This window comes from Astyanax mexicanus, chromosome 4 (genome assembly GCF_023375975.1).
Source record: "Astyanax mexicanus isolate ESR-SI-001 chromosome 4, AstMex3_surface, whole genome shotgun sequence".
In the NCBI taxonomy this organism is placed as follows: domain Eukaryota; kingdom Metazoa; phylum Chordata; class Actinopteri; order Characiformes; family Acestrorhamphidae; genus Astyanax; species Astyanax mexicanus.
The window spans coordinates 10,734,992-10,752,576 of NC_064411.1; the positions used below are offsets into that span (position 1 = coordinate 10,734,992).

Sequence of the window (17,585 nt, forward strand, 5' to 3'; positions counted from 1 at the left end):
GTTAACTACTTTATTTAAGTGTGGAATGTTTTAGCTAGCTAGGTTAGCAAATGTTAACTACTTTAATTTAGTGTGGAATGTTTTAGGTAGCTAGGTTAGCTAATGCTAAATACTTTATTTCAGTGTGGAATGTTTTAGCTAGCTAGGTTAGCTAATGTTAACTACTCTATTTTAGCGTGGAATGTTTTAGTTAGCTACATTAGCTTATGTTAACTAATTTACTTCAGTGTGGAATGTTTTAGTTAGCTACATTAGTTAAAGTTAACTACTTTATTTCAGTGTGGAATGTTTTAGCTAGCTAGGTTAGCTAATGTTAACTACTTTATTTGTGTGGAATGTTTTAGCTAGCTAGTGTTGGGGAAATTCGCACTTCCCCCTGGATTCTTTTGATGGAAGCCCGAAGTAGAGATAAAGTATAGAGAGACAGGATACTTCATTATCAGCAAAATAACAATTTATTAAAGCAGGGATTTGTTGGGTTTACTTATTAATTTAATTAATTGTTAATGGCCACCTGCAGATACTAAGTGGGGATAATCAGAAAATGGTTGTGTAGCGGGCTCAGTGGTTTAATACCTGGTGCTAATTGAGATGTTGAAATATTTTTAATTGGGCACCAGTTATTAAATTAATTTAATTAGATTAATTAATAAATTAATTAATCAAATTAATTAATAACAAGTCATCTCAGGGTGTGGTTTCTACAGGTGACAGGAATTCTCATAACCAAGTTATCCAGAAAACACTGAAATTACAGGTTTTGTAATATAAAAGTATTTTATTAAATCGCACAGATATGAGTAAATAATTCATTAAAAAATCATAAATGTAGCCATTAGATATCAAACCATAGTGTAGAATGATAAATGAGAACTAAAAGAACAAAGACATTATAATACTGGTATGAAAGGAATAACAAATTACTAGAACTATTAAGTGAGCATTTCTAAATAAGGGTCTAAATGTAATGAGGTCAAAACAATCAAATGAGAACACCAAAATATGTAGATAATTATAATATTTTAGGACCTACAAAGTTCATCCTTCTCGCCCAACAACTGAAAATGAATCTATACTAAGAAAAGAGGACAATAACCAAACTAGACTTGACCAACCGAAACACCAATTCTTGAAAGAAATACCCAAACTGCCTGACGTCCACAAAGGGGTCCCCATCAGTTCCGTCCGCTGTTCAAACCTCTTGATCGGCTTGCATCTTGCACCCCTAGCAGGTCCCACGTGGACCCATCCGCAGGGTAAAGATAGTGCTCTGTGGGCCAGCGGCGCACCTGGTCGACACCCACTTCTAATCTCTGCACAGGGAGAACCTTTCCCCTGAGCTGGCTCACCTGGCGTACCCTTTCGGTGATCCGTCGGTTGTTCTAGTTGGTTTACTGAATTAACTATTTTGGCGAGCAGAAGAACTCCGTAGATCATAAAATAGCTAAGTTATTTAAACTAGAATAACTAATACCATTATGCTTGAAAAAGGTTAAATGAGTTATACTAAGAATGCTAAACTAAGCTGACTAAACTAAACTAGTCAAAAAAACTAAACTCCAAACTCCTCTCTGTCTATCCTTCCTCCATCTCTGGGCTCCCTACTCTCTCTTCTCCAACTGCTCTCTATCTGCCCTCATCTTTCTGCACTTCTCTCCTCAACTGACTCCAAAACTCTCTGCCCATAACTGACTGAGTCTGTAGCTTAAACCTGCTTTGGACCTTAAGCTATGATTGGCTCTGTGGCCCAAGTGTCTGTGCTTTAATTGGTTTAGGAGCAATTTCAAACTTTGGCGAGGAAGATGATCTGTTCACAAAGGGCCATAAAACACCCCCACATGGTCACCATGCTTCAGCTAGTGAGAGATTTTTTTATTTTACTAATAGACCAAACCAAAAGAAAACTCAATTAAACAGTGGATCAAAATACAGTCTTCAGCATACCAGTTTGTGAGGATAAATTCAGGAAACAACAATCTTACAATTACAAGATAATCTTAGAAATACAACAATGGATGGTACCTTGTCAAAAAGAGATCAAGAGTCATGTTATTATTTAAACCCAATTAAATCACTTAAAAGATACAACATGGTTAAACCACTAATAACCAAATATAGCTAAATTATCAAATGCTAGTTAAATCTTGCTGATTCAGACTTCAATAGGAAAATTTAATCAGGACATATCCAAACACATATACCAGAAGTGGCATTTGGTAAATATCTGTAAAACACCTTTTTTTATATAGTCAATCTATATTTTAAGTAATTCTTAGTGAAAAATTACATTCCCTCTGCAGTGAATGTTTAGACAAAGCTGCTGGCCGGAATTTACGACCGTGGGAGAGGTTGGTGAAAAAGAGTCGCTTATAAGCCCACTGACTTGTGGTCTGCAATGTTAAAAATGGAATTCCAAGCTTAGAACATTTCTCCTAACTTCATGAATCTTATTTCTAAGTGATTGCAGAAATAACTAAGCACAAACCCCTTAATTGGTATGATATTTGGTGAATTTACAATTTCCAATGCATTCATTAAGTCTTGAACACTCTCTCAAGTCCGGCAGTCCCGTCCTTGTCCTGGTGATGGTGCTGTTGGCAAAACCACAATTGTGCACAGTTCCAGATGTTTAAACATTAACGGTCCTAAATCCAGGTTTACGACTGACAGCGTCTGTAGGAATGTCAAAAGAATTTAAAAATGTTTACCCTAAACTTGCATTCAGGGCTCTTGAGCGAGGCTGAGTGAAGAAATAGTCAGGAAATGTCATTTTGAAATTTAAGGCTGTTTGAAAAAGATTACTCCAAGGCTTTTAGAGTGTTCTGGGGGTTGAAGTTCCTTATAGACCATAAAGTGGGGGTAGTGTGTGTGTGTGTGTGTCCAAGCGATGCAGAAAACCTCTGTTTATTCCACTACACTGTGTTTAAAACGTATTATACTACAACACATGTTTAACTAAGTGGTGGAGATCTCTGAGGGCATGAACAAATGTAGGTATTTAAACATACATGAAAACATAACGTGGAATTCTATAAATATCATCCCTGGATAAGAATATTTTTTTCTGAACCAATAAAAAGGCATTGGTAAATGCACTGGTGCAGTTTGAGATTACACTGTTGAGTAAAACACTTCCCAAAGTCTGAGCACTGATACAGTTTCTATCTTGTGTGAATGCGCTGGTGTTTTTTGAGATTACTCTGATGAGTAAAACTCTTCCCACAGTCTGAACAGTAATATGGTTTCTCTCCTGTGTGAATGCGCTGGTGGATTTTGAGACTACTCTGTTCAGTAAAACTCTTCCCACAATCTGAGCAGTGATACGGTTTCTCTCCTGTGTGAATGCGCTGATGTATTTTGAGAGTACTCTGTCGATTAAAACTCTTCCAACAGTCTGAGCAGTAATACGGTTTCTCTCCTGTGTGAATGCGCTGGTGTTTTTTGAGAGTACACTGTCGATTAAAACTCTTCCAACAGTCTGAGCAGTAATACGGTTTCTCTCCTGTGTGAATGCGCTGGTGTTTTTTGAGAGTACTCTGTAGAGTAAAACTCTTCCCACAGTCTGAGCAGTAATACGGTTTCTCTCCTGTGTGAATGCGCTGGTGTTTTTTGAGAGTACTCTCGAGAGTAAACCTCTTCCCACAGTCTGAGCAGTGATACGGTTTCTCTCCTGTGTGAATGCGCTGATGCATTTTGAGAGTATTATGTTGAGTAAAACTCTTCCCACAGTCTGAGCAGTGATACGGTTTCTCTCCTGTGTGAATGCGCTGGTGTTTATTGAGATTACTCTGATGATTAAAACTCTTTCCACAGTCTGAGCAGTGATACGGTTTCTCTCCTGTGTGAATGCGCTGGTGTTTTTTGAGATCACTCTGTTTAGTAAAACTATTGACAGAGTGCTGATGTTCCTCCATGTCGGGACTTTTCTCTGTTTCCTCTGTCTGTTAAATGTATCAAACAATTTCTGTGTGTTCTGGAGATTCTTCAGGATGGCTTGTGCTTCACCTCTTTCATAGATTTCAGTAGAAATCCTATAATATTTTCATTTCTGAAAAGAAAAAAAAGAAGAAATAATTTAGTGTATTAAAATAAAAGCTTGTTAAGTAACTGAAATTAAGATATATATATATATATATATATATATATATATATATATATATATATATATATATATATATATATGTAACAGTGTTAAAAGTATATATAAATAGTTAATAATATATAAATTACTGCAAATGAGTTCAGCACCACCTGCTGGTCAAAGGCTGCCAGTTTTTAGTATAAAATGAGTGCATGCTGGGAGACCCCCAGCAGTCTGAGATATCCCTGCTGTGGGTGAGTTGGCTCTCTACAGAGCTCCAGTAAAAATCACTAAAATAATAAAATAAGTACTCAGTGCTAGTATATTTTAATACTTAACAGCTCTAAACGACTATATAATGAATGTGCATGTGTTAGTTACATGGATTAAGTCATTTTTGTGTGCCAATTAGCTAGCTAATTAAGCTAGCTGATTTAGCTAACAGGCCACATGTCTCTGTTGCTAACAATAGCTAACTCTGTTTAGGCTGGCTAAGCTGACCAGAAACTGATCTGATGTGTTATGTGAATGCTGAACTCGTTGCAGGTGGGTTTAAATATATAATTCGTGTTATTCCTTTGGTTATATTAATAAGTTAAATATTTGAGGAATTAAAAAAATGTGCTTTAGCCATGAGCCTAGCTTTGCTAGGTGTGTTATATCTGGTGGCAGTATTGTATCTCTTTTTTCAATGTTTCTACTGTGAAAAACTATAAAATGGATGATGTGATTTGTGCAACTGTAGTATAATTTTATAAGAATGTTTTTATTTTATTTTATTTTGTCTTAGTCATTATTTTGTAAGGATAAAGTTAACTTAGTTAGATTAATATAATGTATACTAATTATGAGAATACCGTTATAATATAATACTTCATAATAATTATAACAATAATATAATTACGTAAATAGATACCATTATAAATGTTTAGCTGCTTAATTAATATTTACTATACGATCACTGTTTTTTTCTATTTTTATGTACCATGGGCAAGAAAAATGTCAAAACTGTACATACAAAAAAAAACGAGCAGTCTGAGATATCCCTGCTGTGTAGCTGGCTAAGCTGACCAGAAACTGATCTGATGTGTTATGTGAATGCTGAACTCGTTGCAGAATAAAAATACCCATCATCCAAACCATGTGGTGTCTATCCTTGGGGCGGGACGGAGTATGAGAGGTCACATATATATATGGGAAATACTGGGACACCTTTATATTACCATAAAAGCTTCTGTACTTTTGTCTCATTCTAAATCCATAGACATTATAATATGGAGTTTAGCTCGTTCTGCAGTAGACTGTCAGCAGGCTGCAGCCGCAAAATATATGTAGCAAAACTCTGCTGCTGTCCACTACTGAATACCATGTTGGACTACTACTTTAGTATCTCACTTTACACTGAAATACACTAATCCATATAATTAATACTGTACTATATTGACTTCCCTTTTTGCTTACAATAAAGGTGTCTCATTTTATCTTATAAATATCTTTATCTGTAATTTCCCAACTTCATCTCCGGAGCCAGAGAGCAGCAGAAGCTCCGAGACCTGCTGCAGTTTTACAGAAGCTAACGTTACCCACAATTTCATCAAGCCTGTAAACCAGCTATCTGAACAATATGTATCATGTTTTTTAGTCTTTTTACGTTAGCTCAGCCTAGCTAATGAATTAACATTTTCCCTGAATTTTCAATTCCACCTTAAATATCATAACTTCTTATTGGTTGACTTGGAAATGTAGCTACACATTTAGTAAATAAAAGACTGTAGATTTGAAAAGCGATATGACTATTTAAACCCATGAAGTGTTTTTCAGCATTTCACATAGAGATGGCGATATTACCTAAAACAAAATATTTTTACCTACTAAAAATCAAACTACAAACGGTTCAAAACTATATTTACCTTTATTTTGATTTCACCTAAATTTCTTATATGGAGTTCAAGTGCATCTGGATGGCAAATAATACCATTATAATTAGTGATTATATATATGCAAAAAAAATTAAAGGAACACTTAAACACAATGTGATAACTGGAAAACAACATGTACTTTTTTTCTTTTTACCTGAGTGGCAGCTGCAGTTAAGACAGAGCTGAATAAATAAATCAAAAATAATTATAATTAGTAAAAAAAATAATAGGACTATCTGATATACTGCTAAATGAATAAACAAAAATCTCTCTAATAATAATAATAATAATAATAGGATTAGCTGATATTCAGTTGCCAACTTAGCGACTTTGTCACTATATAAAGCGACTTTTCAGACCCTCTAGCGACTTTTTTTGTAAGATGTAAGATTTCTCTGAGATGAACACGCGCTCTTCAGTTACTGTCCTCGCGCTGCAGCGGGCGCTGCCGTTAGCCCCGCCCACACCACTCACAGTGCAGTCTGACTGTCAGAGCACACACACACCGCTCCACCAACACACTGTAAATAAACTGCGCGTGCCCACAGCCGCCGCTGACTGACCCCGCTCTGTATTTACAGAGCAGAAGTATAAATATAACTGTGTCTTCAGTGTGACACGAACAGAAATCCCTTAATTTAACTCACACAGTCTCAGTCATTCAATCACCTCATTCACCACACAGCCTGTCACTCACCTCCTCCACAGTGTCTGCCTCTTTATAAAAAGCTAAATATCTATTGAACCATTGAATAATTTGTCTATGATAGGTTTAAAAATAAAGAAAACTTAAGAAAACGCAAATAAATAAATAAATAAACTAAAAAAAAATGTAGAATAACAGTTCCGACTAACTGCTGCTCTTATAATAACATTTAAGAACATGGCAAAAAACTAATTTATACAATTCACGTAAAAAAAATGAAGTTATTGTAAAAAAAAGTGACCTATTTAAAAAGCAACAGAAGTTTTTCATATGTAACATTTCTAACACATTTATGGTGTTTTTTACACACTTTTTTCTCTCCCACAACCCTAATCCTTTACAGCTTCAAAAACATGTATTATGCAAATTAGGCGATGGCGTCATTTAGCGACTTATAGCGACTTTTAGGACAGCCAATAGCTACTTTCCTTACTGAGGAGTTGGCAACACTGTATTCTGCTGGTACAGACAGTGGAGGGAAAACTGAGCCTCGTGTTAGTCTCACTTAACTTCTAACAGAAGAGAGAAATAAGCTCATAAACTCTTATTACCTAAATCAGTGAATTCTCTACAAAAACACTTTTTAATCTGCCTTATACTCGAATTAATAGCAGTATTTTTAACTTTAAACATGTTTTTAACCACTATTTACTCATAAAACACGGAGCTCAGCACCTACCCGCAGCACAGAAACACACAGACCGCTGCTGAGGTACGGTGGCTCAGAAAGACCAAACGTAGCGTAACTGCAGTTCACCACTAAACAGCAGTAATAATAATAATAATAATAATAATTATTATTATTATTATTACATGTATCAGTTAAGGGGCTGTTTAATAAAACAGTTTAGCTAAAGATACTGTGAACATTTAAACATGATTTTTTAATTATGTTTATTATTACAGTAAAATAGTGAGTTTTCTGTTAAATCATTAAGCTAATAATTATTATAAAAACACTAGTGGCAAAGTGAAATTCCACTTAACGGAGTCTTACCTGACCCTTACCTCACTACAATAATTTCTAAAACTAATTATTTCTTTTTAAATGTAATATTTAACAGGCAGGCTTTTATTTTGACGGGAAAGTCACGGAGATGCTGCTGCACCAGACATTCCAACACACGCCCCCTGATCACCACGCAGAATAAGGAGTAAAGGCTCAGCGGATCTGTTCCACATTCAGACTGAAGAACTCAAGAACTGGAGGATCTGTTCTGGTTCTGATCCGCTATCAGTCTGAACCCAGAAGTAGATCCATGCTGAGACTGGACCACTGTGCGTTTGGAGACCCTGATTTAATGACTGATCCAGATCATATTTAACCCACATTTATCTCAGATTTAGTTCAGATTTATCTCAGATTTAGTTCAGGTTTTGTTCAGTTTTATCTCAGATTTAGTTCAGGTTTATCTCAGGTGTGTGTTAGTGATGTGGGGGAGGGAGGGCAGGAGTGTGAGGCTCCGTTATCCTGTGTATGATCTGTAAAGCCCCCCTATCCCAAGCTCCGCGACCCCCTACTCAAACCCCCCTCCTGAGATCCAGTGCTGGTGGTGTAAATGCTGCACGTGCTGAAGGTGGTGTTGGTGTAGGAGTGAATGTAGAACAGAGATAGAGAGAGAGAAACTTCTCCGTACCTTCTGAGGTTCAGCTGATCCGGCTCTTACTCCGGCGCTACAAACTCCGGAAGCTCAGCCTCATCCGGGTTATGTAGAGCCCCGCCCCCTCTCCCGCTATATCACATTATACCCTATCACCGCTAGAGGGAGCCCGCGAGGGAGTCCTCAAAGCATGGAGCTGAATGGAGCTAAACAGCTAAAACTCTCATTTAAAACACTGTATAACTACTTCTCTGGGGTTTTCCTTTAATTTTACAAAGTAGAACAAAGTATTTCATTAAAATAGGACAGAAAACGTACCTCTATATTTCCATTTTCTAAAATACATGTTTTTTATTCAGTAAATTTACTAGCATTACTGCTACTGATGCTGGAGTTACACACAGAGCTCATTTAAAAGGGTTAAAACTGCAGTTTAAAATCTTAATTTAATAATTAAATTATATAATAAATATCTCTGCAGTGCTGAAGCAGTTATTGTTATTCTGTGTTAAGAAATGAATATTGTCGGCATAGAAAGTATCAAACATTTATAAGTATAAGAACATGCGTTATATATGTAGTTCCAGTTTAGTTTATAAATGTTTGATACTTTTTATACTGGAAATTGTATATACAAATTTATAAATTTCAGACTCGTTATTTATTTGTTTTTTATTTACTTATGTCGTGATAATGTATTCTCTACTGTCATGTAAGGTTCAGGATTTTATGAAGTTGTATTCTTTCTACCCAGTTTATTAAACACTCAATAAATAAATGAATAAAATAATTACTTAATAAAAAAATATATGTGTGATATGGGCGTGGCCACAGTGATCTCACTCCAATATTCCTAAAAGAATTCCTGGGTAGGATACTCTTGTTGATCCTCCTCTGAAAGTTGGACCAAGAAGTGCAAAACAAATGTCAGAAAACAAAAAAAAATCACGAAAAATAATTACATTATTTACATTACAAAACTACCAATAAAATAAAAAAAATTACACAGGCAAAAAAAACAAATTACATCTCAGAAAACAAATATGCAAGAAATAAAATAAAACAAGACATGAAAAACTTTTACATTGATCAGTAAAAAAGCAAATGCTTTGTTTGTACATTTAGCTAGGCTAACTACCAATAATAATGATCAGAATAACAGCAAATGCTACATTCGTACATTTAGCTAGGATAGCTACCAATAATAAAAGTCAGTAAAAAAGGAAATTCTTTCTCTGTGGTTAGGACATTTAGCTAGCTACCAATAATAATGGTCAGTAAAACAGCAAATACTACATTCATACATTTAGCTAGGATAGCTACCAATAATAAAAGTCAGTAAAAGAGGAAATTCTTTCTCTGTGGTTAGGACATTTAGCTAGCTACCCATAATAAAAGTCAGTAAAACAGGAAATGCTTTGTTTGTATATTTAGCTAGGATAGCTACCAATAAAAGTTATTAAAACAGTAAATGCTGTGTTTGGATATTTAGCTTGGCTACCTACCAATAATAATGGTCAGAAAAACAGCAAATGCTACATTTGGCTAGCTAGCTACCAATAATGAAAGTCAGTAAAACGTCATAAATAAAAATAAACACTTTCTCTAATGAAGTTTAGTTAATTCAATATGAGTTGTTGTGTGCTACAACAAACATTTAAAACCTAAACTAAATAAATTGAGGATGTAACTTTCTTTGTGCATAACTATACGGACACTCTTTTAGCCATTGGGTCATTTTTACTTTACTGAACATGGTGCCTTTCTTATGAGTTGAAAGGAAGTTAGGTCATCCAAATAATTAAACCCCACTTTTTATATTTTATGTAATGATCACTGGACACTGTATTCCTCAGAAATATAACTATTTTGACACAAAATACACAAAAATCTGTACAAACACATTTTTAAACTGAGAAAAAAATTCTTAGATGACATTTTTGTTTACAGATTTCTGCGTATTTTGTGTTAAAATGAAAAAAAATGGTGAGAAATACAGTGTCCAGTGATCTCCGAATAAGTAAATGTAAAATTAATTATATACATATACATCTATATATATATGTATACATCACATACATATATATATATGTATAAGAATTGGCTTATACTACTGTATGAAAAATTAACAATCAATCAAATAAGGGGTGTGTTTGTAGGTAACCGCTGCAGCAGCACAGAGGAGCGGGGCGGAGGGAGGAGGGATTTAGAGTTGATGTGTGTGTGTGACAGACATGTGGATTGGACATTTCTGGGAATACGGAACAAATCGCCTTATTGGTTCAGTATGGGACGCGATATTTAGTTGCCAAATAAAAGAAGGTTCTGTATTTCAAGGGACGGATGGTAACCCTAATATGAATACAAGTTCAACACACATGCTACTCTACCATTAGAGGTAACCCTTTTGAGACTGAACAATTAAAAAAATCTATTTCACACTGGATTTCTCTGTTGGGCGACTTAGGCCTATAGGTTTCATGTCAAACATATGTTGAGAAAACACAATGAGATGCAGATCTGCAATATAAAAGCCTTTTATTAAAACACACAGATGAGTAAATATAAAGCAATACAAAGATAATATTTACTACTGGATAAAAACAATCAACGAACTAAATGGATTGGATATTTTTAGTTTTTTTGTAGATTAAAAAAACCTTAAGCAACATACGATATCTAATAAGAAAGAGAGTATAAAACGTGAGTAATACAACAACCAAATACCTATCTATATCACTCTAAGGTAACAAATTTTTAATCAGAGCGACTGAACCATAGACAAACAAGAACACCAGCAGAGGGAATGAATGAGCCTGCAACCTTACTGTGCTACACAAACCTGGAATGGGTTTATTTCAGTATGGGAACTACGGCTGGAGCATTTTATTTAACCTCTGGAAAGGATTTTGTTGGCCTCTCTTATGATTTGCACTTTTAATTGCCTTCGAACAAATTTGAAATAATTTTCTCTCCTGTGTGAATGCGCTGGTGTCGTTGGAGATGACTCCGTCGATTAAAACTCTTCCCACACTCTGAGCAGTGATACGGTTTCTCTCCTGTGTGAATGCACTGGTGTTTTTTTAAATTACTCTGTATATTAAAACTCTTCTCACAGTCTGAGCAGTGATATGGTTTCTCTCCTGTGTGAATGCGCTGATGCTGTTTGAGATGACTCAGTGTAATAAAACCCTTCCCACAGTCTAAGCAGTAATACGTTTTCTCGCCTGTGTGAATGCGCTGGTGTTTTTTAAGATCACTCTGTGTAGCAAAACTCTTCCCACAGTCTGAGCAGTGATACGGTTTCTCTCCTGTGTGAATGCGCTGGTGTTTTGTGAGAGTACTCTGTTTAGTAAAACTCTTGACAGAGTTCTGATGTTTCTCCATTTCGGGACTTGGCTTCATTTGTCTGTTAAATGTATCAAACAATTTCTGTGTGTTCTGGAGATTCTTCTGGACGGCTTGTGCTTCACCTCTTTTAGCAGTTTAACATTGCTCTTAGTTAAATATCCTGGTTGTTGGTGATGAATTTCAGGCGAATATTTTCATTTCTGGAAAACACAAAAAGAGATTCCATTGAATATTCAAATAAAAGCAGGTCAGTTTACTGAAGGGAACTGCCGAAATCAGTTACACTGTATTAACAAAACTTCTGGGACATCTTCATATTACCATAAAGGCTTCTGTACTTTTATCCCATTTTAAGCCCAAAGTGTAAGGGGTGGGGGCGCTGGTGGTCCTCCAGCCACTAGAGGGAGGCCACCTTTTTCCACTTGCAATATTAAGGCACCTGACACCTGTTTAGTACCTTTATAAGGACTACCCACTGCTCAGACACTCTTGATTCTGTTGTGGTCTCACTGGAAGCTGAAGAGAGAAAGAAATAGTGATGATACCCTTTAATCTGAAGCTTTGAGGCATGTGTCAAAAAAACGACATGCATTGGTTCGAAACACTGTATCACAGCCAAGTGTCAAAGTCTGTGAGCAGAAAGTCTGTGAGATATTTAGATACTTTGAATGATCCTCTGTGAAGAATAATAATAATCCAAATCATGATCTGACCGGAGCTCTACAGCCTGTGTCATATCTCTGATAGTCCCCTCACATTCTGTGCTGCTGTGCTGTGAGGTCAGTTCAGTGCGCTGTAGCATTAGCTAAACTTTAGCATTATTCTAATTACGACACTTAAATGATCTTGTAATTGAGAGGATCCAGTGATGTTCAGGAGGAAAATGTACAGAGAATAAAACGTACAGGGTCCTAAACATATGTATTTAGTACAGAATGTGATAGAGGTGAGTTTTATTTTTACTATTTTACTTATAATTTTCAGAAATTAGAAATAATTTTTTCCACAATTTACAAAGCCAGTTACTCAGCCCTTTCACTAGTGATGCCCCAACACACCAGGAGGGTGAAGACTAACATGCTTCCTCCAGTACATGTGAAGTCAGCCACTGACTCTTTGTAGCATCGCCAAGTAGCATCACAGCGCACTCAGATGAAAGCGCAGCGACTCGTGTCGCAGATATCACGATTTAGTGTTGTGGGGAGAGAGCGCCATCTACCCACCTGAAGGGAGCTTCCTCTGAGCGCCGGCAGTTTGATGGCAAATTATTATTTTTATTATTATTATTATTAATAATATTATTATTATTAAAGTATCAGCTAAGGAGCAGCTGGAGACTATATTCCACAGTAATGGTTTAACTAGGATTTCTTAAAAACAGCGGGGCTAAAGATATTTTAATTTGCTTACAGTTATGTTTACTATTACTATCTGTTAAATAAGTAAGCCAATTAACGTTACTTAGTGAAATTACACTTCTTACCTGAACGTCCCCTCGCTATAATCACTAAAATCACTGAATCTTCAGTTCTTACATTTAATATTTTACAAGCGGGAAAGTCACATGACTTTCCAGCAACTGTTGTGGTGAACTTGCTGTTCAATTTAGAAGAAGGACATTTTGAAACTAAACTAAACTACACTAGAGTAACTGAGAAATAGAGACATATTACACAAACTTAATAAGGAATTTCCACAGAACTGGTTTATCTCAGAATTAGTTCAGATGTATCTTAGATTTAGTTCAGATGTATCTCAGATGTGGATTAGTGATGTGGGGGAGGGAGGGCAGGAGTGTGAGGCTCCGTTATCCTCGTTATGTAGAGCCCCGCCCCCCCCCCCCCGCTATATACCATTATACCCCAACACCGCTAGAGGGAGCCCGCGAGGGAGTCCTCAATGCATGGAGCTGAATGGAGCTAAACAGCTAAAACTCTCATTTAAAACACTGTAGAACTACTTCTCTGGGGTTTTCCTTTAATTTTACAAAGTAGAACAAAGTATTTCACTAAAATAGGAAAGAAAACAAAACCGTTTATTTCCATTTTCTAAAACTAATGTTTTTTTATTCAGTAGATTTACTAGCATTACTGCTACTGATGCTGGAGTTACACACAGAACATGTTTAAAATGATTAAAACTGCAGTTTATAAGCTTTAATAATTATCACTGCTTTCATGAAACAGTTATAGTTGTTCTGAGGAAATAAGTGCAATTTTAATTTTTTTGCTAAAAATAATTGTTTATACGTTTTTATACATTCCAGACTCTGTCAAGTGGCTTGAGATTCAGAGCAGATTCTGAAATGAGTTTTTCCTCTATAGAGATTCTCTGATTGCTCCTGTACAACTCCAACAAACAGCATTTACTAATTACTATGGAAAGATCAGTGCTGTTGTTAGAGCACCGATTGTGACATTGATTCCAGTAGAAACTTTTGTTAATCTAAGTTTCGTTTAAAATATTATTGTTACATTTTCTTTACATTTACCTTCTTGATGTCCTGCAGATTCTTGAAAAGGAGATCGTACTGCAGCAGATCTTGTTTGTTGCTCTCCTTGTCTAAAGTCTTTCTATTTATGTATTCTTAAAGATTTACATAAAGTGAGGTCATTCACAGCTCCTCCCTGTAAAATAACTCTCTGACATCACAATGGACCATCCTGATTTCTGTATGGAAGGGTACGTCACACTTGTAAAAGCGTTTGAAATTCATATGCAAAAATCATTTTTAAACTAATTATTTGTAAAATAAAATGGATTTGTTTAAGAGTTTATTTTTTATTGAATGATAAAAACTTTTTTAACGTTTCCAAAATACATTCAGCAAGCATTTTCATTCTGCTACAAAACATTATCCAACTTTTACACAATTTTTTGTACATATTAAAGGAAGAAGTTACTGATGTTGGAGACTACTGTTGCCAGATTATATCAGGTTCTGTGTAGAAATATAGACAAAGACATCTGGTTGCTTGAGTCACGTAAAACTACCCCAACAAATAGCACTTATCAAATTTTACTTAAAGGTCAGCACTATTGTTAAAGTAGCAATGTTGGCATTTCTTTTCAACACTTTTTTCAATACAAAGATCCATTAGAACTAAGAAGTCTTCAGGATTATTTCAGTATGTAAGAGTGTTTTACACCAAGAAATCCTATGTTAACAAGTGATTCTTAATGTGCTTAGTTCTATTGGAAATAATGTAGTCCATATTTAATTTAAAATTGAATAATAAAATTTGATTACTGAAAATGAACTGAATAAGGTGAGTTTTCACTTAATTTATCAATAGTACCATTTTGACCACCCCAAAGAGAAGCCCTTACTCCTTGTATTAAATAATCAATGCTTCACTTTGTGATGCTCACCATGGATATTCAAACATTTTTTTTATACTGACAAAATGTACAATGCAAATTAACACTGTTAAAAACTTGCACCAAATTGATAAAACCTTTGTAACACTGTATGTAATAAAGTCGTAACAGATGGACTTGGTCCTCACTGTTGATGGTAAACTTCAAGTGATGCCCCAACTGTTAACAACATGAAGGAGGTCTGGGACGGTATGAGGACAATCACAGGGTGCAAGCCAAAGAGTGATAATGCAACAGCTGGTGGTGTGGAGAGAGCGAACAAACTCAATCTCTTCTATAACCGGTTTGATTGCCCTGTTTCATCTTCACCTGCTTCTGTCTGTCCTGCTATCTCAGCAACCTCAGCCTCTGCCCCACTGGACACCTCCCTACCTCAGGTCTCCCTCCCACAGACTGTCAGCACATCCAGTCTGCCACCCCCCACCTCCACCCTCCACCTCTCTGCAGACCAGGTCACAGGGGCGCTGAGGAGACTCCGCTCAGGGAAATCAGCTGGACCTGACGAGGTGAGCCTGAGACTTCTGAAGGCTTGCGCCTTTGAACTTGGATTACCCCTGTCGAACATCTTCAACATGAGCCTGCAGTTGGGGAGGGTTCCAACGCTGTGGAAAACCTCATGCCTGGTCCCTGTTCCCAAGAAACCTCGTCCCAGTGAGCTCAATGACTTCAGGCCAGTAGCTTTGTCCTCCCACATTATGAAGACCATGGAACGACTGCTTCTCCCACTCCTCAGACCCCAGGTACAGCATGCACTGGACCCTCTCCAGTTTGCATATCGCAAGAAGATTGGTGTTGAGGATGCCATCATCTACCTCCTCCACTGAACCTACTCTCATCTGGACAAGGGCAGTAGTGCTGTGAGAATCATGTTTTTTGATTTCTCCAGTGCTTTTAACACCATCCAGCCTCCACTTCTCAGAAACAAGCTGGTGAAGATGCATGTGGATCCTCACCTGGTGTCTTGGATCACAGACTACCTCACCTGCAGGCCACAGTATGTGAGGCTCACTGACGGCACATCGGAGACTGTGGTCAGTAGCACTGGAGCACCACAGGGGACTGTGCTCTCCCCCTTCCTCTTCACTCTCTACACCTCAGACTTCCAGTACAACTCTGAGATGTGCCATCTGCAGAAATTCTCGGATGACACTGCCATCGTTGGGTGTGTGAAGGGTGGTCAGGAAGAGGAGTACAGGAGACAGGTGGATGACTTTGTTGCTTGGTGCCGACTGAACCAACTGCAGTTAAACATATCCAAGACCAAGGAGATGGTGGTTGACTTTCGTAGGTCTGGACTACCCTTGCAGCCAGTCTCCATCAAGGGGGTTGATGTGGAGACAGTAAAGACCTACAAGTACCTTGGTCTGCAGCTGGACAACAAACTGGACTGGTCAACAAATACAGACACCCTGTACAGGAAGGGACAGAGCCGGCTCTATTTCCTGAGGAGACTGCGGTCCTTTAACGTCTGTAAGAAGCTTCTGCAGAAGTTCTACCAATCAATCGTGGCCAGCATTCTCTTCTACGCTGTGGTGTGCTGGGGAGGCAACATGAAGAGGAGAGATGCATCACGGTTGGACAAGCTGGTCAGGAGGGCCGGGGCAGTGGTTGGAATGGAACTGGACTCTCTGGTTACAATAGCTGAGAGAAGGACTTTGGATAAACTGCTTTCTATCATGAACAATGATAGTCACCCACTTCACACCACCATCATGAAGCAGAGGAGTGTGTTCAGTGGCAGACTGCTGCCACAGAGCTGCACAACAGACAGACTCTGTAAATCCTTAATTCCGAGAGCCATCAGACTCTTTAACTCCTCCCATCGGGGACGGGATGCTGCTGACGACTGAGTTTAATCCAGGCACACCACATGGACTTTATTACTCCACCACTTAATTATTTACATTAACACTTCCCCAACCTCGCTTACGTTCAAGTACACTTTACTCATGATTGGGTATTCACATATTCACAATCTCCTTTTAGAACTATATTTGTTACAGATGCATATAATATATTATATTTCTATGTCACATCAGCCACTTTCATAATCAATGTCACTGCACACTGCACTTTGCTCTGTTAATTATTTAATGAACATCAGCAACATCTACTGCACTGCTCTGTTTACAGATATGTATCTTACCTTGTATAGTACGTTTTTGTATAGCCTTATGTATATATATTTTTTCTTCTTCTTTTTCTCTATTCTTCTGTTTTAATTTATGTTTGAACCTGTTTCTTATTGTATTGTGTTGTTGCTGCTGGATGCCTAAATTTCCTTCGGGATAAATAAAGTATCTATCTATCTATCTATCTATCTATCTATCTATCTATCTATCTATCTATCTATCTATCTATCTATCTATCTATCTATCTATCTATCTAACTTGTTTTTACCATCCTATTAACAAATCAACTCTTAAACAAATCCTTCTTTATTTTACAATTAATTAGTTTAATTAGGTTATATTTGCATATAAAGTTTGAAATTGTTTTACCAGTGGGAAGTACCCTTCTATACAGAAATCAGGATGGTCCATTGT

The 17,585-nt window shown here is 36.8% G+C and overlaps 3 protein-coding genes across 6 annotated transcripts in view; 2 read left to right on the forward strand and 1 right to left on the reverse strand.

The window, feature by feature from the left end:
• Positions 1–17,585, forward strand: part of LOC125801199 (zinc finger protein 271-like) — an 883,173-nt gene that overhangs the window by 836,978 nt on the left and 28,610 nt on the right. The gene's annotated exons all lie outside the window — the stretch shown is intronic.
• LOC111190863 (zinc finger protein ZFP2-like) overlaps positions 1–17,585 on the forward strand; it is a 671,215-nt gene that overhangs the window by 309,244 nt on the left and 344,386 nt on the right. The gene's annotated exons all lie outside the window — the stretch shown is intronic.
• Positions 1,852–8,393, reverse strand: LOC125801492 (zinc finger protein 3-like). Of its 2 annotated transcripts, none has more exons than XM_049478274.1 (2): positions 8,344–8,393; positions 1,852–4,048 (listed from the first exon to the last, which is right to left on the reverse strand). In XM_049478274.1, exon 2 carries the CDS (start codon positions 3,912–3,914, stop codon positions 3,162–3,164), a length of 753 nt encoding a protein of 250 aa, XP_049334231.1. In that variant the 5' UTR covers positions 3,915–4,048; positions 8,344–8,393; the 3' UTR covers positions 1,852–3,161. The 2 variants fall into 2 exon arrangements, with proteins under 2 accessions (XP_049334231.1, XP_049334232.1); XM_049478275.1 differs by lacking the exon at positions 8,344–8,393 and adding an exon at positions 7,386–7,406.